Source organism: Macaca thibetana, chromosome Y (assembly GCF_024542745.1).
Source record: "Macaca thibetana thibetana isolate TM-01 chromosome Y, ASM2454274v1, whole genome shotgun sequence".
Taxonomy (NCBI): domain Eukaryota; kingdom Metazoa; phylum Chordata; class Mammalia; order Primates; family Cercopithecidae; genus Macaca; species Macaca thibetana.
In genome coordinates, this window is record NC_065599.1 from 8,476,276 (window position 1) to 8,501,360 (window position 25,085).

General features: G+C 41.6%; 1 protein-coding gene across 6 annotated transcripts in view; it reads right to left on the minus strand.

Moving 5' to 3' along the window:
• Window positions 1-25,085, minus strand: part of LOC126947191 (thymosin beta-4-like) — a 196,830-nt gene that overhangs the window by 127,516 nt on the left and 44,229 nt on the right. For 2 of the 6 annotated variants that reach the window (XR_007722954.1, XR_007722956.1), the window contains 2 exons: window positions 17,913-18,000; window positions 16,902-17,457 (listed from right to left, as the gene is read on the minus strand). The exons of 1 other annotated variant lie outside the window; for it this stretch is intronic. Coding sequence is in view for 1 of the 5 variants with exons in the window: in XM_050777917.1 (XP_050633874.1) it covers window positions 17,238-17,457; window positions 17,913-18,019 (327 nt within the window). In the remaining 4 variants the exon portion in view is untranslated. Of the gene's footprint in view, window positions 1-16,901; window positions 17,458-17,912; window positions 18,020-24,676; window positions 24,763-25,085 lie in introns of those variants that run through there. 3 more of the 6 variants (XR_007722955.1, XM_050777917.1, XR_007722957.1) reach the window with 3 other exon arrangements.

The window sequence follows — 25,085 nt, forward strand, 5'->3', positions numbered from 1 at the left end:
GTTCTTCGAGAAGAGCAACTCGAAGACACATAATTGTCAGATTCACCAAAGTTGAAACGAAGGAAAAAATCTTAAGGGCAGCCAGAGAGAAAGGTCGGGTTACACACAAAGGGAAGCCCATCAGACTAACAGCAGATCTCTTGGCGGAAATGCTCCAAGCCAGAAGAGAGTGGGGGTCAATATTCAACATTATTAAAGAAAAGAATTTTCAACCCAGAATTTCATATCCAGCCAAACTAAGTTTCATAAGTGAAGGAGAAATAAAATCCTTTAGAGACAAGCAAATGCTTAGAGATTTTGTCACCACCAGGCCTGCCTTACAAGAGACCCTGAAGGAAGCACTAAACATGGAAAGGAACAGCCGGTACCAGCCATTGCAAAAACATGCCAAAATGTAAATACCACTGATGCTACGAAGAAACTGCATCAACTAACAAGTAAAATAACCAGCTAATATCACAATGATAGGATCAAGTTCAACATAACAATATTAACCTTAAATGTAAATGGACTAAATGGTCCAAATAAAAGACACGGAATGGCAAATTGCATAAAGAATCAAGACCCATCAGTTTGCTGTATTCAGAAGACCCATCTCACATGCAGAGATACACATAGGCTCTAAATAAAGGGATGGAGGAAGATCTACCAAGTAAATAGAGAACAAAAAAAAAAGCAAGAGTTGCAATCCTAACTCTGATAAAAGAGACTTTAAACCATCAACTTTCAAAAGAGACAAAGAAGGCCATTCATAATGGTAAAGGGATCAATTCAGCACGAAGAGCTAACTATCCTAAATATATATGCACCCAATACAGGAGCATCCAGAGTCATAAAGCAAGTCCTTTGAGATTTACAAAGAGACTTAGACTCCCATACAATAATAATGGGAGGCTTTAACACCCCACTGTCAACATTAGACAGATCAACGAGACAGAAAGTTCAGAAGGATATCCAGGAATTGAACCCAACTCTGTACCAAGTGGACCTAACAGACATCTACAGAACTCTCCACCCCAAATCAATAGAATATACATTCTTCCTAGCACCACATCATACTTATTCCAAAATTGACCACATAGTTGGAAGTAAAGCACTCCTCAACAAATGTAAAAGAACAGAAATTAAAACATACTGTCTCTCAGACCACAGTGCAATCAAACAAGAACTCCGGACTAAGAAACTCAATCAAAACCACTCAACTACATGGAAACTGAACAACCTGCTCCTGATTAACTACTGGTACATAATGAAATGAAGGGAGAAATAAAGATGTTCTTTGAAACCAATGGGACTAAAGATACAACATACCAGAGTCTCTGGGACACATTTAAAGTGGTGTGTACAGACAAATTTATAGCACTAAATGCCCACAAGAGAAAGCTGGAAAGATCTAAAATTGACACCCTAACATCACAATTAAAAGAACTAGAGAAGCTAGAGCAAACACATTCAAAACCTAGCAGAAGGCAAGAAATAACTAAAACGAAAGCAGAACTGAAGGAGATAAAGACACAAAAACCCTCCAAAAAAATCAGTGAATCCAGGAGGTGGGTTTTTTTTTTGAAAAGATCAACAAAAATGATACACCACTAGCAAGACTAATAAAGAAGAAAGGAGAGAAGAATCAAATAGATGCAATAAAAAATGATAAAGGGGACATCACCACCAACCCCACAGAAATACAAACTACCATCAGAGAATACTATAAACACCTCTACACAAATAAACTAGAAAACCTAGAAGAAATGGATAATTTCCTGGACACTTACACTCTCCCAAGACTAAACTAGGAAGAAGTTGAATCCCTGAATAGACCAATAGCAGGCTCTGAAATTGAGGCAATAATTAACAGCCTACAAACCAAAAAAAGTCCAGGACCAGACGGATTCACAGCTGAATTCTACCAGAGGTACAAGAAGGAGCTGGTACCACTCCTTCTGAAACTATTCCAATCAATAGAAAAAGAGGGAATCCTCCCTAACTCATTTTATGAGGCCAACATTGTCCTGATACCAAAGCCTAGCAGAGACACAACAAAAAACAAGAGAATTTTAGACCAATATCCCTGATGAACATCGATGCAAAAATCCTCAATAAAATACTGGCAAACTGAATCCAGCAACACATCAAAAAGCTTATCCACCATGATCAAGTGAGCTTCATCCCTGGGATGCAAGGTTGGTTCAACATATGCAAATCAATAAACGTAATCCAGCATATAAACAGAACTAAAGACAAAAACCACATGATCATCTCAATAGATGGAGAAAAGGCCTTTGACAAAATTCAACAGCGCTTCATGCTAAAAACTCTCAATAAATTCAGTATTCATGGAACGTATCTCAAAATAATAAGAGCTATTTATGACAAACCCACAGACAATATCATACTGAATGGGCAAAAACTGGAAGCATTCCCTTTGAAAACTGGCACAAGAAAGGGATGCCCTCTCTCACCACTCCTATTCAACATAGTGTTGGAAGTTCTGGCTAGGGCAATCAGGCAACAGAAAGAAATAAAGGGCATTCAGTTAGGAAAAGAAGAAGTCAAATTGTCCCTGTTTGCAGATGACATTATTGTGTATTTAGAAAATTCCATTATCTCAGTCCAAAATCTCTTTAAGATGATAAGCAACTTCAGCAAAGTCTCAGGATAAAAACTTAATGTGTAAAAATCACAAGCATTCTTATACAGCAGTAATGGACAAACAGAGAGCCAAGTCATGAATGAACTTCCTTTCACAACAGCTTCAAAGAGAATAAAATACCTAGGAATCCAACTTACAAGGGATGTAAAGGACTTCTTCAAGGAGAACTACAAACCAATGCTCAGTGAAATAAAACAGGACACAAACAAATGGAAGAACATACTATGCTCAAGGATAGGAAAAATCAATATCATGAAAATGACCATACTGCCCAAGGTAATTTATAGATTCAATGCCATCCCCATCAAGCTACCAATCACTTTGTTCACAGAATTGGAAAAAACTGCTTTAAAGTTCATATGGAACCAAAAAAGAGCCCTCATTGCCAAGACAATCCTAAGCCAAAAGAACAAAGCTGGAGGCATCATGCTACCTGACTTCAAACTATATTACAAGGCTACAGGAACCAAAACAGCATGGTACTGGTACCAAAACAGAGATATAGACCAATGGAACAGAACAGAGCTCTCAGAAATAAAACCACACGTCTACAGCCATCTGATCTTTGACAAACCTGAGAGAAACAAGAAATGGGGAAAGGATTCCCTATTTAATAAATGGTGTTGGGAAAATTGGCTGGCCATAAGTAGAAAGCTGAAACTGGACCCTTTCCTTACTCCTTATATGAAAATTAATTCATGATGGATTAGAGACTTAAATGTTAGTCCTAAAACCATCAAAACCCTAGAAGAAAACCTAGGTAATACCATTCAGGACATAGGCATCGGCAAGGACTTCATGTCTAAAACACCAACAGCAATGGCAACAAAAGCCAAAGTTGACAAATGGGATCTAATTAAACTAAAGAGCTTCTGCACAGCAAAAGAAACTACCATCAGAGTGAACAGGCAACCTACAGAATGGGAGAACATTTTTGCAATCTACTCATCTGACAAAGGGCTAATATCCAGAACCTACAAAGAACTCAAACAAATTTACAAGAAAAAAAACAAACCCCATCAAAAAGTGGGCAAAGGATATGAACAGACATTTCTCAAAAGAAGACATTCATACAGCCAATAAACACATGAAAAAATCCTCGTCATCACTGGCCATCAGAGAAATGCAAATCAAAACCACAATGAGATACCATCTCACACCAGTTAGAATGGCAATCATTAAAAAGTTAGGAAACAACAGGTGTTGGAGAGGATGTGGAGAAATAGGAACACACAGTTGGTGAGATTGTAAACTAGTTCAACCATTGTGGAAAACAGTATTCCTCAAGGATCTAGAACTAGAAATACCATATGACCCAGCCATCCCATTACTGGGTATATACCCAAAGGATTATAAATCATGCTGCTATAAAGACACATGCACATGTATGTTTAGCAGCACTATTCACACTAGCAAAGACTTGGAATCAACCCAAATGTCCATCAATAAGAGATTGGATTAAGAAAATGTGGCACATATACACCATGGAATACTATGCAGCCACAAAAAAAGGATGAGTTCATGTCCTTTGTAGGGACATGGATGCAGCTGGAAACCATCTTTCTCAGCAAACTATCGCAAGAACAGAAAACCAAACACCGCATGTTCTCACTTATAGTTGGGAATTGAACAATGAGATCACTTGGACACGGGAGGGGGAACGTCACACACCAGGGCCTATTATGGGGAGGGGAAAAGGGGGAGGGATGGCACTGGGAGTTATACCTGATGTAAACGACAAGTTGATGAGTGCTGACGGGTTCATGGGTGCAGCACACCAACAGGGCACATGTATGCATATGTAACAAACCTGCACGTTGTGCACATGTACCCTAGAACTTAAAGTATAATAATAATAATAATAAAAGAGATTACCACAGCCACCCCAACCTTACAAATCACCACCTTTGCTGATCAGTCAGTAGCAGTCAATGCTGAGGCAGGACTTTACACCAGCCAAAAGATTAAAACTTGCTGAAGGCTCATATGACTGTTAAGACTTTTAGCAATGAAGTATTTTTTATTAAGGTATGTATTTTTTTTTTAGATATAATGCTATTGAACACTTAATAGACTATAGTGTAAAAATGACTTTCACATGTACTGGGAAACCAACAACTTTGTATGACTCACTTTATCGTAATATTTACTTTATTGTGGTGGACTTGAAATGAATTCTCCAAATCTCTGAGTATGCCTATGTCTGGATTTGAGCAGTATGTTGCTTTTGTCTAAGATGCGTAGTCTTGGTAAAAATTATAGTCCACTTTCATGCTATTTGTGAGAATGGAGATAATGGGTGTACAATGCCTACCACAAATGAACTAAATGGTAGATAAACAATATATCTTATTGCTTTTTATTCATTTGCTCCTCACAAAATTGTCACTGAATATACATTATTGTCTCCATTTTACTAATTAGTAAATTGAAGCAAAGAGCTCAAATTGCCCAGCTACCCAGTAGCAGAAATAGTAAGAGTATTGCTCAAGTTCTTAGGCTCTCATTTGTTTTTCCCATAATTTACTTTCTACGTATGGTTTTACATAAAAGAGCCCATTTGTGCCTTTCAATATATTCATGTACATAATATTAAACTTAATAAAAGTTTATTATTATAAAAAAAGTACAAATCCAATACATTTCAACACTCTGACCCAGGAGAAGTACTTCGTCAGATTGCAATAGCCTTTACCAGTTAAGCCGCTTAACAACAAAAATGAAATAAACCATTTAAATATCATTTTGTTCTGACTTAAAGCCAACAAAAATAAAGAGTCAAAGTATATTAGGCTAGAAACACATTTCCCTATAGAACTACCATTATAACCTCCAGTTAGGATTAGACAGTGGGACTTTTGTAATTATATAAAAATTACACGTATTTTATTGGTTTAACTAGATCAAACATGAATGCTAGTCAATCCAACTTTCAAAGAGTTTATGTAAGTTCAATCAGCTGCACCCAGCCATTATTTCAATGACATTTGCAAAGTGTTTTCATTTCTAGCCTTTCGACTTTTCCTTAAAGAAAGATAATTATTCAAAAGCTTCCAGTAAAGCAAACACATCATTCACACAAAGACAACCCACGTGGGAAGAATAAAAATAAATGAAAACTAGTTCTCTAGATACAGCCATATTAAAAGAGAAAACAGAGTTAGGGAGAGATCCCACACATTTCCTTCAACATAGCCAGGTATCGGCATGGAACAGCTAAAGGACTAATCAGTCTGCAGTTTCCAAAATACACACCAAATTAGTGTCTAACAATGGAACTGCACATTTGAAATAGAAATCAGTCAGGATACCCACCACAGACCTTAACATTATCAATCAATGCTTTGACACTACAAATAATTAGCTGTGATCCTGAATGGACAATTTTGTGTCCATACTTTGTGTAAGGTATTTTAAAGCAATAGATGAAACTATGGATACAAGTCATTATATATTTGTCCAAACCCATAGACCATACAACACCAAGAGTGAAGCGTATGTAAACTATGGACCCTGATGATGATGATGTGTCCATGTAGGTTCATCCGTTGTCCCACTCCAGTGGGGAATGTTGGTAATGGGAGAGGCTGTGCATGGTGGGGGCAGAGAGTATGTGGATATTCTCTGTACTTTCCACTCAATTGCTGTGAACCTAAAACTGCTCTAAAAAATAAAAAGACCATTTAAAAGGTTCAGGGGGAAGGCTTTCTTTATATGTTTTTTCTTCATAAGTAAGATTTCTTTCAAATGTTATGGAATATCCTCAGTAAAAAGTCTTTTCATTAACCAAGGAAAAAACTCTAGGCTGGGCATGATGGCTCAGGCTGTAATCCCAGTACTTTGGAAGGGTGAGGCAGGAGAATCACTTGAATCTGGGAGGCAGAGGTTGCAGTGAGCCAAGATCACGCCACTGTACTCCAGCTGGGGCAACGAGAGTGAAGCTTTGTCTCACAAAAAACAAAAAGAAAGAAAAAAGAAAAAAGGGTTTCTCTGTATTGTACAAATATTTCACATTTAATGGAATTCAATAGGAAAAAAAAATATTTGACCACATAGAAATATACATGTCAGTACACATCCAGCCTTCCTGTGGAGTCCTTCCTTCAAAGAAAATGCCACTTTGTCCAAGAAGCCTTCCCTGATCCCATCGCCCTGACTACCACAGATATATCTGTTGCTTGCTCGTATAGCATCTTGCATGTCTCCCAGGCACTCTGTCACACAGTGGACAAGTACAAACTGTGTGTTTTGTTTTAATAGTAATGATCAACTGTCCCCCAGTCTGCAAAAGTTTGGAAGCAGGGTCTATCCCTAACATGTGCTTGCCATTGGCTCTCTGGTATGTGGCAGTGTGCCTGTCACACAGCAGATGGTTTTCACAAATGGCACTGATCAAAGACAGAAGTGAATGCAATATGGAGTCATTAAAGGAATTTATACTTTAGTGTTTAGGTCCTGAAGAGCTAGGAAGAGTGACATAAATAGATTGAGCAGATGAAAAGTTTCATGTTCTCTGAATGGAGCTTTTAGGAAGTTTATTTTGTTTCCTATGAAGTAAATATCCAAGAGATTTGGCATAACACCAAAAACTGAACAAAAGTTTGCATTTTGGATCAAATACACATTATTTAAGAAATAATACGAATTATATTTTTATACAGTATAGATAAAGCCACCTAAAGAAAATTTATAGAACAGCAAATGCCAGACTTTTCTTGTCATCATTCCCTAAATAATAGTGTAACAACTATTTACATAGCATTTACATTATATTAGATATTATAAGTAATGTATAATTTAAAATGTATAGGAGGATATTTGCAGGTTATATGCAAATACCACACCATTTTATGTCAAGAACTTGAAAATCTTCAGATTTTTTTATCTGCGGGGTGGGGAGGCCAGGTCCTAGAATCCTTAAGGTGCATTATAACTTCAGTCCAGGTTGATGTATTTTTCCTGAAACTAACAGAATTATATTTTTCAAGGATATTCATCCAAGAAGAACATATTGTTGTTTCAATGTAACCAGCAGTTATTTTTCACCTGTAGTTTTAAAAATAACCTTAGTGCTAAGCTGAGTGCCAGACAGTTGAAACAATAGAAATGTCTTAAAAACCAAAACAAAACAAGTGTCAATTCCGTTTCAAAGTTCTTGTGAAGAATGAAACTCATCATCAAAGAAGAAAAAATATGCAAGAGCAACACAGAAAGGAGACAATTTTACATGACTCTGAATTATATTACTATTATTATTATTAATTTTTTTAGACAGGGTCTCACTCTGATGCACAGGCTGGAGTGCAGTGGTGAGATCACATCTTACTTGCAACCTTCACCTCCAGGGACATTCTTCACTATGGTTATCTGCAAAGAGTATAACATGATGGAAATTTACAACTGGCTATACTGTACTTTAGGTGATACGTAATGACTAGAAGTGTTTTGTAGTCTTAGGTCTTTTATTTCCTTAACTGTTGTAGCTGTTGTATTCTTAATATAGGATGTTTTATAAATAAATAGAACTGAAAATTCATCAAGAAAAATCTTAGCAGAAACTAAAGTTGCACAGACAGTTAAAACCATGACTTGCAACATTTCTTAGCTACATCAGAATTTAACCTTATTCACCTTGGGAAAGGTAACATGCAATGGCTGCTCTTATGCACAAATGATTGAAAACTATTATTTGTGTTATATATTTATTAAGGGTTTTTGAAATTCTGATTTTACAGTTAATCACACCAGTCAAATAGGACTTCAGACCTCTCTGAGAACTTCTCCCTCACCAGGAGTCCTTCTTTGCAAAGTATTTTCATTAATGGGCATTTCAGTCTCTGTCAAAGTGTAAGATCTATTTGAATCTGACCAATCCTGTTCTCTAAACACAACCAGGATAAGAAAAGGGACCCAACATGTAATTCCAAATACCCACTCAGAATGTTTGTAAATGATAGCATTCTGACTAAAATGATATCGTATTAGTCAGAACACAACTCTGAGAACGCCTTTGAGAGCTATTCAATCCATCTTCTTGCTGAAAACCAGACAAATGTAACTTGTTAATGACATGTCATTGTCTCAATACTGAGAACTTTCCAAGGGAAAGAGGTTACAGTGTCCCTGTAACATGATGCCTGACCACACTGACTTTTCCATCCCGAATTCCTAGTGAAATCTCTCAAAGCCATTCAAGAGCAAAGGTGTAAGGAGGTGCATGTGATCAACTTTCAGATTTTCTGCCTGCTGATATATTATTCTCTAATTAACTAATTCCTCTATCAACTCTCTCCAACACATTTACCATGCCAAAGGAAAATATCAAAACCAGAAGAGAAAAACAACGCAGGGACCATCATCCCGCCTGAGTGTGAAGAAGGAAGATCACACATACATTACTGAATTCCATAATACTTAAGGGCAGGACCAAGATGATGACACAAATTACATCATGGAAATGAGCATGTAGTGGGGAACTTAGATGTCCCACTAATGTGTGAGGAGAAAAGAAAGAATGTGATTGGAGGAGAAATCTAAGTGTCCAAAGATATCACCAAACCTCAAAATTACCACATCTGACTCTCTCTGGAATCATCAACTTGGTGGTCATGTATTTGAATAACATATGAAAGCCATCTGCAATAGTGGCAAGACAAGAGTCAGAGGAAAATTTGACATCCTGAGAATTACAAGTTAATAGCAATTCAAATTCAACAGTCACCCTTTGTAGATGAGTCAACTAGGGCTCAGGAAGTATAAAAATGTACAGAACATTACTGGTTCAAATAAAAAGAATATTTCAATAGTAAGTACAACTTACTTAAAGTCAAAGGTTTTGTTTCACATGCCAGGCTACTACTCATCCATCATGGTGGCAAGTTCTTAGAAAAATTAGTATCTTCTTTTCTCAAATGAGAAGAATAAAGTCTTTATAAGATAATCACAGAGATGTCTGTGAAGAAGACCATTCAAGGTCAAGGCTATAGTCTAACTGTCAAGATGCCAAGTTCATTGATGTGAATGCTTTGAACACAATGAGTGATTTTCTATAACGTAGAATAAGGTCTCAGAGAGATCTGGGGTCCCACCTAGAGGTTGATTAATCCCAATTAATCAAGGGATTAGCTATGGAGAAGTCAGAATTCTAAAATCTTGCAGTAAGTTTTCATGTAGCAATAAATAAAGTGGCTTCTAGTTGCTTATAAATAAGAGCTGCCTAATTAATTTCTACAACATATGGTTGTTTCAAGTCTTTGCAAAGGCGTAATATCCATGTAAAGCATAGACTCCATACAGTTGTTTAATGCAGGGTTACACTAAATTAGATTCACATATCAAAACCCTACTTGGAGAAAATGAAAATCCAATACTTTTAAGTGCTATTTTTAGTATAATTTCAAATTCAGTTTCAATTTCCTACGGCTGCCATGGCAAAGTACCACAACCCAGAGGGCTGAAACAGCAAAAACTTATTGTCTCTCGGTTCTGGAGACAATAAATGTCTCTGACTTACAATACCAAAGTATAGCAAGACCATGCTGTTTCTGAAAGGCACTAAGGGAAGATGGGCTCCATTATTTTCTTTGAACTTCTGATAGTTCTTTGCCTTGTGGCAGCATTCCAACCTTCACATCCATGTCCTCACATCTCTGGATGTCTGTGTTAAAAGTTTCCCTTTCTATAAGGACACCTGACATATTGGATTAGGGGTCCACCCTCCTCCAGAATGGCTCCTCTTAACTAATAACATTTTCAATAACCTTATGTCCAATTAAGGGCACTTTCTGAGGTACTGGGAATAAGGACATCAACATATGGATTTAGGGGTACATTATTAATCCAGAAACTGGTGAAAATAAATTAAAGCCATAGGACAAATACTATGTTGTTTCAACCACACTTCAACATGCAACCCAATGAAGAATCTCTGCCTTAATATGTTCATGTATGTTTTTTCCCAAATTGCTTCAAATCACTATCAATGTTTATTTTTTCACTTTGGCCTCCTTGCCACCTCCCACCAAATGTGAGAACATGGTGTTTTGTTAACAACCCATATGTCCATCTCACTGACAATGTTTTTTGCTTTCATAAAGTATGTCAAACTTAGAGCATGTAAGTACATCCTAAGAAGGTATTTGTTATACATAATGTAAACTGTTTAGACTCATGTAGTCTGGTTTTCATTAAAACAAATTGGTTGAATAAGCATGGAAAAACCACACAGTCATGATGAGGTGATTTGGCAAAGCACCCAAGTCTCCCTAAGTGTAACCAATCAACTCATAAAAATGTTGCACCCCTGCTGAGACCTTCAGCTTTATGCTACTGACCTTTGTTTCATACCTAGACCTTGATTACTAACGATCCATTCTCTCCCAGGAGAAGGGTTCTTCATCTTAAACCTACATTCCCTGAACACTTATGTTCAGAAGAACTGATAAAGGCTTTTTCATCCATCAATAAGTTGGAATCAAACTCATGTTTCAAGAGATGGCAGCCAGATTGTGACTCCAGCCCCTTCATTTGACAAATGAGTCTACTGATTCTAAGTGAGCCTGCTGAGGACACCACTACTGACTTCTACTTAGTAAGCTCACACTTAATCAACTGTACGTAACCTGAATCAAAAAGGGCTGCTTGGGCTGGGCGTGGTGGCTCACACCTGTAATCTCAGCACTTTGGGAGGCGGAGGAGGGCAGATCATGAGGTCAGGAGATCGAGACCATCCTGGCTAACACAGTGAAACCCCATCTCTACTAAAAATACAAAAAATTAGCCGGGCATTGTGGCAGGTGCCTGCAGTCCCTTCTACTTGGGAGGATGAGGCAAGAGAATGGCGTGAACTCAGGCAGTGGAGGTTGTAGTGAGGTGAGATCACACCACTGCACTCCAGCCTGGGCGACAGAGCGAGACCCCATCACACACACACACACACACAGAGAGAGAGAGAGAGAGAGAGAGAGAGAGAGAGACAGAGAGAGAGAAAGCTGCTCAAAGAATGTTCAAGCTGGGAGATGGAGAATGGACAGTTCCAAAGCTAGAACTTGGCACCTCTTATCAAGCAGAGAAAGGCACCAGAGAGAAGTCCGACAGCACGACCTACTGAAGCAGTGGCTTTCAAAGTGTGGTACTAGAACCAGTGATATCAGCTTCACCTGGAAGCTTTTGAAACATGCAAATTCTGGTGTTTCACACTCATAGAATCAAAACTCCTGGGGCTGGAGAGCAATGAGCTGTTTCACAAGTCATCCAAATATGGCTGATCAGAATCCTAAGGCCCTATAAGCTTAGAGAATGCACAAAAATTATGCTATTCTATAGTTTACACAAGGCATTTCATGATGCACTTTCAGTTTTTTCTGGTCCTACTTCATAGATAAAATGCCTTTGGATAATATGGATATGCTTCATTAACTGCTGTCCAAAACCTCCGCTCCCTGCAAAATGGTGTTAAGAGTCAGGTTTCTGGAAAGCAGTAGCAACTTATCCATAGACTTAATACAAGCAGTGCCCTCTAACACTTTCATAAGTCTCTGTATCATAGCCCTAACATTGTATACCATTAACTGAAACATACCAGGTAGGTTAGAATATCAAATGTGATATAAAACTTATAAAACATCCAGCAGAGTGGCTGCTTCTTAGTAATCTTCCAGGCAGTGCTAACTACTGTATTACCATTGCGCATATTATTCTAACACTTTTCATGTCCTGATTGCATCTTGCAGGGCAGGTGCTTCTCTCCCCCACTGGATGCATGAGGGGTTGATATCAGGAAGGTGGTATAATCCACCCTACCTACCCATCTACAAAGCAGCAGAGTCTGGATGCAGAACAGATCCACCCAATCCCAAAGCCCACTTCCCTGTTCCATAACTCACAGACTCATAGCTCCTCTTCACTCTGCTAACCTCCCACATATATTATATTTTTGAGCCTTAAATAGCTCCATGCTGAATGCCCTGGACAAAGCATCCTGGAGCTAGATACTGACATTTCATGAGGCGCTAACATGCACTGTTCCTTTTCGTGAATGAACAGAAGCATTCAGTTGTGAAATAATTAGGTTTCCATCCCATCTTCCTTGCTGTATGACATTCTGAACAATTCCAGGTCAGAGCAGTGCTGGATTATTCAGGTACCCTTGGTCTGTATTCCCACCTCTATGCCTCAGTACTGAGTCCCTTGTGTTTTTGGGAGTGGTTGACAGCCACTGCATGCAGGAGTGGCAGAAGCAGCCTGCAGACCTGGAGGTACCAGGTGTGCACATCTACCCACCACTTTTCGGTCTTGTTACTGAAGTGCTGGGCAGTGGAGGAAAGTGGGGACAACTGGGGCAGAGACTATTAGAGTTTAGATTCCTCTGCTGAAGAGGAAAGTCACAGCAGGCGAACAATAGCAGGTCACAGTCCCAGGGAATCTGAGTCACTGCCAAGTGCATAGGTTGGGCTCACCTGAGGCCAGACCTGACAGCTTTCATACTTGAAAGTCCACATACCTGACTGGCATCCAGGCTGGAGGCCAGGCAAGCTTCTCCCATCCTTACACATGGCCTGAAACTGTGCAAAAGATGGAAACAGGCACATGCTCCAGAGACAGCTTTCTGGATGGGCTCATTTGTAGGAGTTGGAGGGGGTGAGGTGACCCTGTTGGAAAGGAGTCCTCCTAAGACTTCTTGTAGCCCAGCCTTTACAAGTAGATTAATAAACACCACATCCAGTGTCATCAGTTGGCTGCAGCCTGATGGCTCCATCTTGCCTCGCTCCTCTTCTCTCCTCTCCTCTCCTGTTCTTTTCTTCTCTTTTCTTCCCTTTTTCTTTTCTTTTCCTTTCTTTTTTCTTTTCTTTTCTTTTCCTTTCTGACAGAGTCTTGCTCTGTTACCCAGGCCACAGTGCGGTGGCACGATTTCAGCTCAGTGCAACCTGCACCTCCCAGGTTCAAGTGACTCTCCTGCCTCAGCCTCCTGAGGAGCTGGGACTACAGGAATGTGCCACCAGGTACAACTAATTTTTCTATTTTTGGTGGACACAGGGTTTTGCTATGTTGGCCATGCTGGTCTCCAACTCCTAACCTCAAATGATCCACCTGCCTCAAATGCAGGGATTACAGGCCTTGAGCCACTGCATCCAGCCCATCTTCCTTCCTTTTCTTTTTTTGTTCTGTTTTGTTTTTTGAGACAGAGTTTCACTCTTTCACCCAGGCTGGAGTAGAGAAGTGGCACAATCTCAGCTCACTTCAACCTCTGCTTCCCAGGTTCAAGCGATTGTCCTGCCTCAGCCTCTGGAGTAGCTGGAATTATAGGTGGCCGCCACCACACCTGGCTAATTTTTTTGTATTTTTAGTAGAGACAAAGTTTCACCATATTGGCCATGCTGGTCTCGAACTCCTGACCTCAGGTGATCCACCCGCCTCGGCCTCCGAAAATGCTAGGATTACAGGCAGGAGCCAGTGCACCTGGCCCATCTTCCTTCTAATTGTTAATAAATAAATAAATAAATAAGCCAAGTTGTGGTGAACAGAGAAGCTTGGGGTTTTGTAAGGAGAGTGTGTTGCTGTCTTTTACATCTTAAGAAAGCTTAATCCCTGCCATTTAGATAAGTCAATTTAGGCATTACCAGGTTAGGGTTAAAGCTCCCAGAATGGCTTTGCAATTGATGACAAAGCACTTATTGAGTCCTAACTAATTTGCAGCTTATTTCACCCCCAGCTAATTAAAATGTAATCAGGATTGTCTAGCAATGTACATTCCGTCAGCAGTTTTTCTTCCGAAGAGAAATCATGCCAAGGAAACCACAATAAAAGTCTTTCTCGGGGAACTGGCTTCATGTAAACTGCTGCTTTAGCCACTAAAACAAATAAATTACAGCACTGACAATTTAAAAGGAAAAAAAAAAAAAGCCTATTCCCCGGGAATAGGCTGCCCTGTTTTGTTTGTTTTCTGTTGTTTCAAACAACAATGTGGCATCTTCTCAGGAGAGTGACTTTCATGGTAGGGCACGGAGGGTTGGAAACCAGGTGGCTGGGGACCGGGCTCTCTCGTGGCTCTGTCCAGGGTGTCTGGGTAATTTCACCGCAGGAGGTGAGCACTGGGTCTTCCATTCCCTGAAGACCCAGGAGGACTGCAGAGTGTGCCCATTTCTCTGACTCCCAGGAAATACTCTTTCTATGATTTGGAACAAACACAACGGCACATTCGAGCACGCGCCGGCTTTGCCAGCAGGTTCAAGATCATCCCCGAGGGTTAAGGGGAATTACTTCCACACTCCACCCTTAAAATATCGCCTCCTCTGGCAGCTTAATTTCCAGGGCCTCCTCTTGACGCCCTCCCTTCCTCGGCAGGAGAAGACCCCAGTTTAAGAGCCAAGGGCTGGCTTTCCTGTTCTCGCCCAGCCAGGAAGTCAGCCTCCCGCCAAGCACCCACCTCTCCTTTTGGTCCCCCTAGAATTTCCCTGAGGCGAGAAGTTGGAAACTTGGAACAGGTGGGCACCTAGGTACAGAGTAAGAAGGAGAGGAGAAGCTGAGAGAGGTGAAAAATAAATGAAGGGTTTCAGAACTCGCGCGCTCCACAGGGCTGAGAGAGGTAGCAGCCGCACACTGCGCCCACCGCACCAGGAGCCTCCGCTCAAGTCCCGCAGGGAATCCGAACCACGGTGCAGGGTCCGGGCAACCCTCAGGAGCCAAGCGCGCGGTTCCTGCACACTCCCATACACATGAGCGCGCGCGCGCGTACACACACACACACACACACACACACACACACACACTCCTCTCTACTCGCATGTTGAAAGAACCTAAGTATGGGTTTGGGGGACAGTAACCTCGGAACATGTCCCTGGAGTTTCCAAACACCGTCCCGCCGAATCCCCTGTCCCCGGCACTTCTCTGACGCTCTACGCTACTGTACAAGACCTTGAATCTTCAGGGACTCCGAACTGAGGCGCGCACAGCCACCTGCACCTTCCAACACGCGCATACACGCACCCTGGAACACGACTTGGCACAAGTGCCCTGATTAGGGAATCCAAGGTTCGGTAGCGAGCTCTCGGCCCGCGGAGGGTGAAAATCATCGTTCAAAAGTGAAAAAGTGTCGGCCCGCGGGCACCTGCGGAGCTGGGGCTCGAGGCATGGTCCCCGGGCGCAGCCGGGGGCGCCTCCCAGACTCCCTTCCAGTGCCCCTGGGCGCCTGGGACTTCGCGGGAGTTGCTAACCGCCCGGAGTCTCGCGCACTCAATTCCCGGGAAACCGCCACATCCACACACCCACCCTTGGCATTCACTACTCTCCCTCCTCAAGGAAATCGCCTTTGTTTTCCTTCTGGGAAGGACGCAGTTGGCGCAAGACGCCTAGGGCTTCTTTTTCATTTCGGGAGCCGGGAGGAGGCTGCAAAACAGGGTTTAAGCACCCCGACTGTAAGATCCACGCCCAGGGGAAGCCAGGATCAGCCCGCTGCGCTGGCGGAAAACTTGACGCGCTTAGGCTGGTCGCCGAGCGCCCGGGTGCACAATCGCCGCGGCGGCAGCCCCAGAAAGAATCTGGGGCGGGCTGCAGTCTCCACGTACCTGGAAGTCCGAAAGAAGGCGGAGATGAGCATGATCTGCAAGCTTACGCACCTGGAGGCGGAGCGGGCGCGCAAGACGCTCCCGACAAATAGCGACTAGTCCAGCCGCCTCGCAGCAGTTGCGCCAGGGCTGGCCGCCAGGCAGCTCTTGGAGGCCGCTAGCCAGAGGCAGAGGGTCAGGGCCGCGCCAGGGACCCCCGGCACCATGGCTGCGGATCCGGGGCGAGGGGGCGGGTCGATGCTCCCTGTTCCGCGCCAGGGCCGCACTGCTGGGGACCAGGCAGCCGCAGCTACTACGCCGGAAAGTTTGATTCTTCAAAATCCATCCAGGCACTCCCAGCCCACCTCGCTCCCGGCTTGCCCTCCAGGGGTGAGATAAGGAAGACAGGCGGCCGCGCCATTGGCTGGAAGGCGTGTGAGTGACAAGGGGGCTGGGCGCAGTGCCCTTGGGCGGGTCTCTGGGACTGAGAACCTGGACACTCCGCGGGAGGGTGGTGTCTAGCGTCTCTCCACGCCACGCCGGAGAGGCCTGGGGAAGCCCCCACGCAGGCGCGTCCCTGTGCGCACCAACCGCTTCTTGCCCCGCCTACCTTCCCCCTCCGTCCAGGTGTGAGCAGGCCCAAGCCCCCCAAGAGGGGTGCCCCCATTAGCAGGACGGAAGAGGCCTCAGGACCACAAGGGGCGTCCTACCTTCCTTTAATTCCACTTGGTTTGTTTCTTGAGGCGTCTGTTTTTCCTTTTTCTTTTTTTTTTTTTTTTTTTTTTTGGCACGGAGTCTCACTCTTGTCTCCAAGCTGTAGTTTAGTGGTCCGATCTCGGCTCACTGCAACCTCCGTCTCCCGAAATCGAGCGATTCTCCTGCCTCAGCCTCCGGAGTAGCTGGGACTACAGGCTGGCATCACCACTACGCACTTTTGTATTTTTAGTAGGGCCGGGTTTCACTGTGTTGGCCAGGATGGTCTCGATCTCCTAACCTCGTGATTTTCCCGCCTAGGCCTCCCAAAGTGTTGGGACTACAAGCGTGAGTCACCACGCCCCGCCAGGCGTTTGTTTTTCTAATAAGCCTTGCACACCCACATTGAGTGATTTATTCAAAATATACTTGCGACTTAACCCTCTTTCTTTCCCCGTGATTTGCCCCGACCCTCTTGACTCAGTCTTTTTAACTTTGATATGACTGCTCTGGCCTCTCCTGTCTTTTCCAGTGCTCTTTTTGCACAAGAGTTCTGTTTCCGCAGCCAGGATCCTGTTACAGGAGGCATTGATAAGACACAACGTGTAACAAAGCTTTACATTCCCCTGAGCTCCATCAGGAAGATAGTCCCCTTGCAGGTAAGAAAGCCCAGAGAAAAAAGACCCAAGCACACTCCTATTGGAAAGGACAACAACTGACTGCTATTCCTTTGCTCTGACATCTCCACTGTCTCCTACCCAATTGCACTTTCACCTTCGAAAACATAGGATCTCCATAAGCACCCAGCTAAACACAGTCAGAGTATCTAGATGCACTCGCTCTACTCAAAGCTACATCAGAAGGCTCGAATCCTCTTTGCACAAAGCCTATATAGTTGTTTTGCAATTTCCCACCCTTTCCCCGATTCTTATACATAGGTTCCAGGTGTGAACAGGCCCAAGCCCACCAAGAGGGGTGCTCCCTTTAGCAGGACGGAAGAGGCCTCAGGACGGCAAGGGATGTCCTACCTTACTTTAGTTCCATACGCTTTGTTTCCTGAGGCATCTGTTTTTCTTTTTTCTTTCTTTTTTTTTCTTTTTTTGAGATCTGCAATTTCTGCAATTTTGAGATCTGCCTGTTAACAAATTGCAATGACAACCATCTGCAGCTATCCTATTATGAGTATTTTTCAAGTACATCATCTTACATATGTATTTCTTCACATAACTTAAACCTGCAAGGCCAGTCGAATGAATTGGCACTGATGTGTTTCTCAGCAAATTAGAAAATCAGGGTCATTTTGTTCACAAGGTTCTATAAGAAGAGCCAGTTTCAGGGGCGTGCAAGCTGTACAGTGGTGCAGTCCTACTCTTAGAAGGGCTTTTCTGCCATCACTATCTGAAATTCTTCATAATTTTTGAACAAATTTCCCTGAATTTTCATTTTGCATGAAGTCTCACAAATTATGTAGCTGGCCCTATCTGTAGGTTTTAGCCATGACAATCCTTTACTTCAACGGTCCCCAACCCCCAAGCCTCAGACCAGTACATGTCAGTGGCCCGTTAGGAACTGAGCCACACAACAGGAAGCCAGTGGCAGGCCAGGGAACACTACTGCTCTTCCTCAGGTCAGATCAGTGGCAGCATTAAATTCTAATAGCAGCTCCAACCTTATAGTGAACTATGCATGCGAGATATCTAGGTAGCGTACTCCTTATGAGAATCTAATGCTGGGATCTGAGTGTAATAATTTTATCCTTAAACCATCACCTGCTGCCTCCAGGTCCATGGAAAAATTGTCTTCCATGAAATCAGTCCATGGTGCCAAAAATGTTGGGGACCACTGCTTTACTTGGGCTGGAAACTTAGTAATTTTAGGCTAAGCTTACATGAGTTGTTTTAAAATTGCCCAGAATTACAAATGAAAATCTTTTTTTATATATGTTAAACAAAATTAATATTAATGAAGAGTAAAGAAGCTAACTATAGTGACCCCAAGTAGGCATGTGTCAATAAATAATGAAGTCTGAATAGAGAGACTGTCTTCTAAATGTTGTCACTTTCATTTATGAATTACTAAAAACATTTCCAAAAGCTGTAGGGGATCCTTTCCTAGTGTTTGTTTGGAGTTTTAAAGTTAAGCAAATATGTGGTCTTGGTGAAGGCAAAGATATTATGTACACTAACATTTTCTTAGGTATCTTAATTTGATTTATAATTTTGCATGTCATATCATGAAATGCATATTCTGGAAAGTGAAATCACAAGGACAAGCATGCTGAGCTTTTAAAAACAGCCTTTGGATGTTCACAAGGGTCGCTGTATTAAAAAAAAAAATGTGTGTCCTTCTTATATGGTTCCATAGCATATTAATTTCTATGAATAAATGCATTTTATACTAAACCACAAAGGAGAACAGTCAGTTATTAAAAGGAAGCTTGGGCTTAAACATATAGGGCCACCTTATTATGCATATGTTAAAATAATACTTGCAGTTATATTGCTTTCTTCCTTTAGAATAATCACAGACTTCCTCTGTGATTATGCAGGTCTCTCTATTATTTATTTTAATTGCAGCTTAAAGCAACTTTTAAAAAGGAAACACTCTAGTAAAGTCAGAGTAACAGTCAAATTCCAGTAATTTTTTTCACTCTGCCCATGTACACCTAATTTATTATCGAGCTCACCTTCCAAATTGAAACATGGAAGTTCTCTGACTTTTGACATAGCCAGGTAAGCCACACCCTAAGTTCATGAAAGCCAACCATAGGGGAGGAGAACACTAAGAGTATGCTGAGGAAATTATGGATAAATAGATAGGACCCTCAGGTGCAGCTAGTAAGAAGGTGTTTAGTATGTCTTTCTCCGAGTCTTCCTTGACCCCCATGATTGAAATTTGTCTAGTGAAGAATCGAACCTTACACTGATGTTGGTTTTACTTAAATAGACAAACACACATTTAAAGGGAGTAGAAAAGTATCTTAATTGTCTCTTACTTATATCTACATGAACAAAGACCAAAATTTGTGGTTGTCTTGGTCAGGCTGTAGAGGAATCACATAAAATAAAGCCTTCATTCACAGTTTCAAGTTTTGTGTTTTTTTGTTTTTTGTGTTTTGTTTTTCTGTTTTTTTGAGACTGAGTCTTACTCTGTTGCCCACACTGGAGTACAGTAGCACCATCTTGGCTCACTGCATTCTCTGCCTCCCAGGTTCAAGCAGTTCTCATGCCTCAGCCTCCTGAGTAGCTGGGATTATAGGCACCTACCACCATGCCTGGCTAATTTTTATGTTTTTGGTAGAGACAGGGTTTAGCTATGTTGGGCAGGCTGGTCTTGAACTCTTGACCACAAATGGTCTGCCTGCATCGGCCTCCCAAAGTGCTGGGATTACAGGAGTGAGCAGCCACCCTGCCCAGTCAGTTATTGATTTCTTTTTCTTTGTTTGTTTCTATTTTTCTGCAAAAAAATGAGAAACATCTGAAATCTTTACTAGACTCCAGGACCATAAATTCAGAGATTCTGAGTCAGTACATCTAATGTGAGAAGTTGAAATATCAGTTTTTAAATCATACCTCAGGTGATTCTGTATAAATTCAACCAGGGACTATACTTTGAGGGATATTTGATTTTAGAAGTACATCTGAGGAGCACCTTGGAGCCCTGGGCAGGAGGATCACTTGAGCTCAGGGGTCTGAGACCAGCCTGAGCAACATGGTAAAACCCCGTCTCTACACAAAGTACAAAAATTAGCCAGGCGTGAACATATGTGGTCCCCAGCAACTCAGGAGGCTGAGGTGGGAGGATTGCTGGAAGTCGAGGCTGCAGTGAGCCCAGATCACTGCATTGGTGAACCATTTGGTTCAACCTTGATGACAGAGCCAGACCCTCTCTCAAAAAAAACAAAAGATATATCCATTAAAAATTGTACAGATATTATAATTTAAATAGCACCTATGATTTAATTTTGTTTAAAGTATATTTTTTAGATGTGTGTTGCTATGGATTGGACATACCAGTCTATTTCTTAACAATCAAATGGACATATTTTTCCAATACCTTTAACCAAGGCTTTAGACTCCTTGTTTTTTCAGGCTAGCAGTTTGCCTTTTTAAAGGTCTTCCAGCTATGCTGGATAAAGACAAAGTGTGAAGGTAGCAAGTATAATCTTTATCTGACATACCTCTCTTGGAAAAGCAAAATAAGAACTCATACAAAACTTGGAGAACAAATAGTTAAATATGACAGGATTTAGGAGTCATGAACAGAACAATGTCATCCCTGGTTTTGGTTATCAGGAAAAAGTGAAGTAAAGGAAAGAAGGTCATAGATGAGGTCTCGCTTCCTTTCAATTGCCTCCGTTTGATGACACAAGAGTGTGCATCTTCTCATAGAGACTGCAGTTCACTTCAGGAAAAGTAAAAGTGGCAAGATTAATGAGTGTGCAAGTATGCTAGCCCTTACCCATACTTCCACACTCTCAAGTGAAGTTCTCAGGCTTTGCTAGCTCAGCTCTGCTAACACTGTTCTTTAACTATTTTCCTTCTCCTCCAGACTTGGTTCTCTTCTGTTCAGCTTTCAATTGCGTCATCCAACTAATGCCAAAAGTGAAACACACACACACACACACACACACACACGAAAAATAAATGATGAAATGCATGCACAGGATACAATTAAGAATCAAATGGATAAGGCTGGGCACGGTGGCTCACTCCTCTAATCCCAGCACTTTGGGAGGCCGAGGCGGGCGGATCATGAGGTCAGGAGATTGAGACTATCCTGGCTAACACAGTGAAACCCTGTCTCTACTAAAAAAAAAATACAAAAAATTAGCTGGGCGTTTTGGCGGGTACCTGTAGTCCCAGCTACTTGGGAGGCTGAGGCAGGAGAATGGCATGAACCCAGGAGGTGGAGCTTGCAGTGAGCCGAGATTGCGCCACTGCACTCCAGCCTGGGCGACAGAGTGAGACTCTGTCTCAAAAAAACCAACAAACAAAAAACAAAACAAAACAAAAGAATCAAACGGATAAATGTCAAATTTGCGTCTTTTGCAATGTGGCTTCAGGCAAGAATGAGATTCATGTGCATGGTAATGTACCCATGTGGTCTCTGATGGCCAATTTAATGATTTTACAAATAACAATTATTGCTTTTGGCATAGGGTATTTTAACATACACTCTTATTTGCACAAAAGACCATCACATCCATTTATAGTCTTCTACTTTCTTTTACTATCTTGCAAGGCTAGACACCCTATTTGGGTATAATTTTAGCATGTAACACATTTTCCCCTTCAACAAGATTATAAAAATTTAGTTGCAGTCCATACAGTTTAAAGAGATCACTTTTGTCAGTCACCAAGATGTTTCCTAAGATTTTACAAAGTTTCAGAATTGTGTTTCCTATTATTTTCTGCACTGAAGACTATTTTAAAGATATTTTAAACTTATTTTACAAAATATACAAAGAATTGTCTAATACTATGACTTCTAACTACCACCACTTCTCAAGAATTTCTCTTTGCCCTTTCATGTCATGTCACCATCAATCAGTGTTAAATTTGTTTACTTCCTGCTCTACACTTGTGCTGAAAATGCAGACTAGGTCATGGCTGGTTTTTTTCCTGGATACAATCATTACTAAAGTTAAAATAATTACAAATAATAAAGTGTGTCATAGGGTGCATTTTCACATGCCTTTGGGCAATTATCTGGTGATGGCTATGGTGATGTTTGGCTGTGGGTGTGATTTCCCTCTCAAAACTCCGCCGTGAATCTGTCTCTCTAGAACATGTGATGGCCTCTGTTGATTCTGGTGTCTTACACAGCAGAACAGATGCTGCACCCAGCAAAGAAGGTGGAGTTTTGAAACCCAGTGGTTTCACAGGCTGCTTGATGCCAGTAAAACTGAATACTTGCCCCAGTGACAAGGCAGTTAACTAATTTTATCCACTTCTAATGTTATCAATGCTACTATAAGTAACCATAAATACTTAGGGCTCTCATGTCAAATTCTACATATAAGCCATAGATACTGAAAAACATATAAATAGTTAGGAACACTTAAAGTCAAATATGGGAGGCTACTTAAAAATATAAACAGTAACCATTGTACTTCTGGTTCTTGACATGACAAAATGTTACTGGCTTGTACCTAAACAAATACTTGGAGAAGCATAAACCAATTAATAGAAGCATAAGTTTAATGAAGTCTTAAATGATATAACTTTTAATTAAAAATGACATTTGTAACTTTTGAGTGTCCTACTTTTCAGGTGACATGCATAATGTACTTTCAGTAAAATTTGTACTTAACATTTTGTAAAGTGAGGCTTTTTTGAGGCAGTTTAAAATACAAAGTTCAAATAAATAATCGTGTTTATTCTGAATTTCATGTTTAAACATGAAGATAAATCCACAGGTGCTCTTCTGAGTTACTGAAACTCTATTCTATTAAAAGTCAGCCAGTCGCAGTGGCTCATACCTGTAATCCCAGCACTTACGGAGAGGGAGGCGGGCGAATCACGAGGTCAGGAGTTGGAGACCAGCCTGGCCACCATGGTAAAGCCCCGTCTCTACTAAAAGTACAGAAATTAGCTGGACGTGGTGGCTGGGGCCTATAGTCCCAGCTACTTGGGAGGCTGAGGCAGGGCAAGCGTTTGAACCGGGAAGGCGGAGGTTGCAGTGGGAGATGGTGCCACTGCACTCCAGCACGGGCAACAGAGTGAGACTCCGTCTCCAGAAACAAAACAAAACGAAACAAAAAGTCTTCAGTTTCTCTGATGTTTTCAAGCCTATCAAAATTTACATGGAGGCACATAAATGCCAGGGGGCTTGGGGTGTAATTACAACAGCAGCTTTTTAACCGAAGACAGTGCCACACGCTGGCCATTTAAATGAAACAGGAAGGAAAGCACAGAATCTTCCATGTGTGATAACCTAGTTTTAGGACAAAGCTGCCCGATGTACGGCATATTTCTGACTGGGGTAGTCATGCCACAATCGCACTTAGCACCAACTAGATTACATCTAGTGTGGATTTAAATATTGCAAGCCATTCCAGGATCTCTACAGTCACACTGACCTAAATTAGGGAAATTAGTGTAGCATTTCAAATAATTTTTTCCGTAGCTTTGAAAAACTTTCCAACTATTCCCTACAAAACTAACTGACAAAGGCAGACTGTATGTGAATTATGTCTACAGAAGCCTCTGTTTGGAACCACTTTTTTTGGAGCTGGGGTTATAGGTGTGTGCCACCATACCTGGATAATTTTTGTAGAGACGGGGTTTCACCATGTTGGCCCGACTGGTCTTAAAACTCCTGACCTCATTTGATCTGCCCACTCTGGCCTCCCAAAGTGCTGTGATTACAGGTGTGAGTGCTACTTCTAAGATTTTCTATAGTTGCTAGTGTGAACCAGCTGGAGAATATTCTACTCTAAGATTGAATTTTGGGTGTTTCAGTCAGAAAGCAAAGCTGACTCCCTTCCGGTCTCTTCTCCTCATTGTTTCTGGGCCTCTGAATGCCCAGTCCTCCTCACGCACTATGCAGCACATCAAAGGTCGACTTCGAGTTTCAGGGAGTGCCAAGGCCAGGAGTTCACTTTGGCTTTTGTTTTCTTAGTAATCTGTGTTTTGCTGGGACACAGATGGACAACATTTGGGTATTAAACATGGTAAATGGAGCCTGGGCAACATCACAAGACCTGTCTCTCCCCTCAACCCCCTCCAAAAAAAAAAGTAAGGCAAAGTGGTACACGCCTCTAGTCCCAGAGAGCCTGAAGCAAGATCACCTGAACCTGGGAGATTGAGACTGCAGTGAGCTAAGATCACACCAGTGCACTCCATGCTGTATGACAGAGCGAGACCCTGTTTTCTGAAAAATGAGAAAACAGAAAAGAAAAAAAAAATGGTTAATAGGATTTGCCTAATGTTTAAGTGGGGATTCCTAGTGGGAATGTTTCTCCCTGGTCTTTCTGGACATAGCCTGAGATAGCTCAGGTACCTAGCAATATGGTAACAATTTCTGTGTTCAAAAAGCGACTGAAGGGGAGGAATGGATATGTATTCAACAAGCTTCTTTTTGTCCTCCTGCAAATAATTAGTAGCTACCATTCTGAATTGAGAGGTCAGGTGGTATTTTTTCCTGAGGAACTTATTTTCAACATCTCAATGTTTGTAATGCTTTTCACACATAGG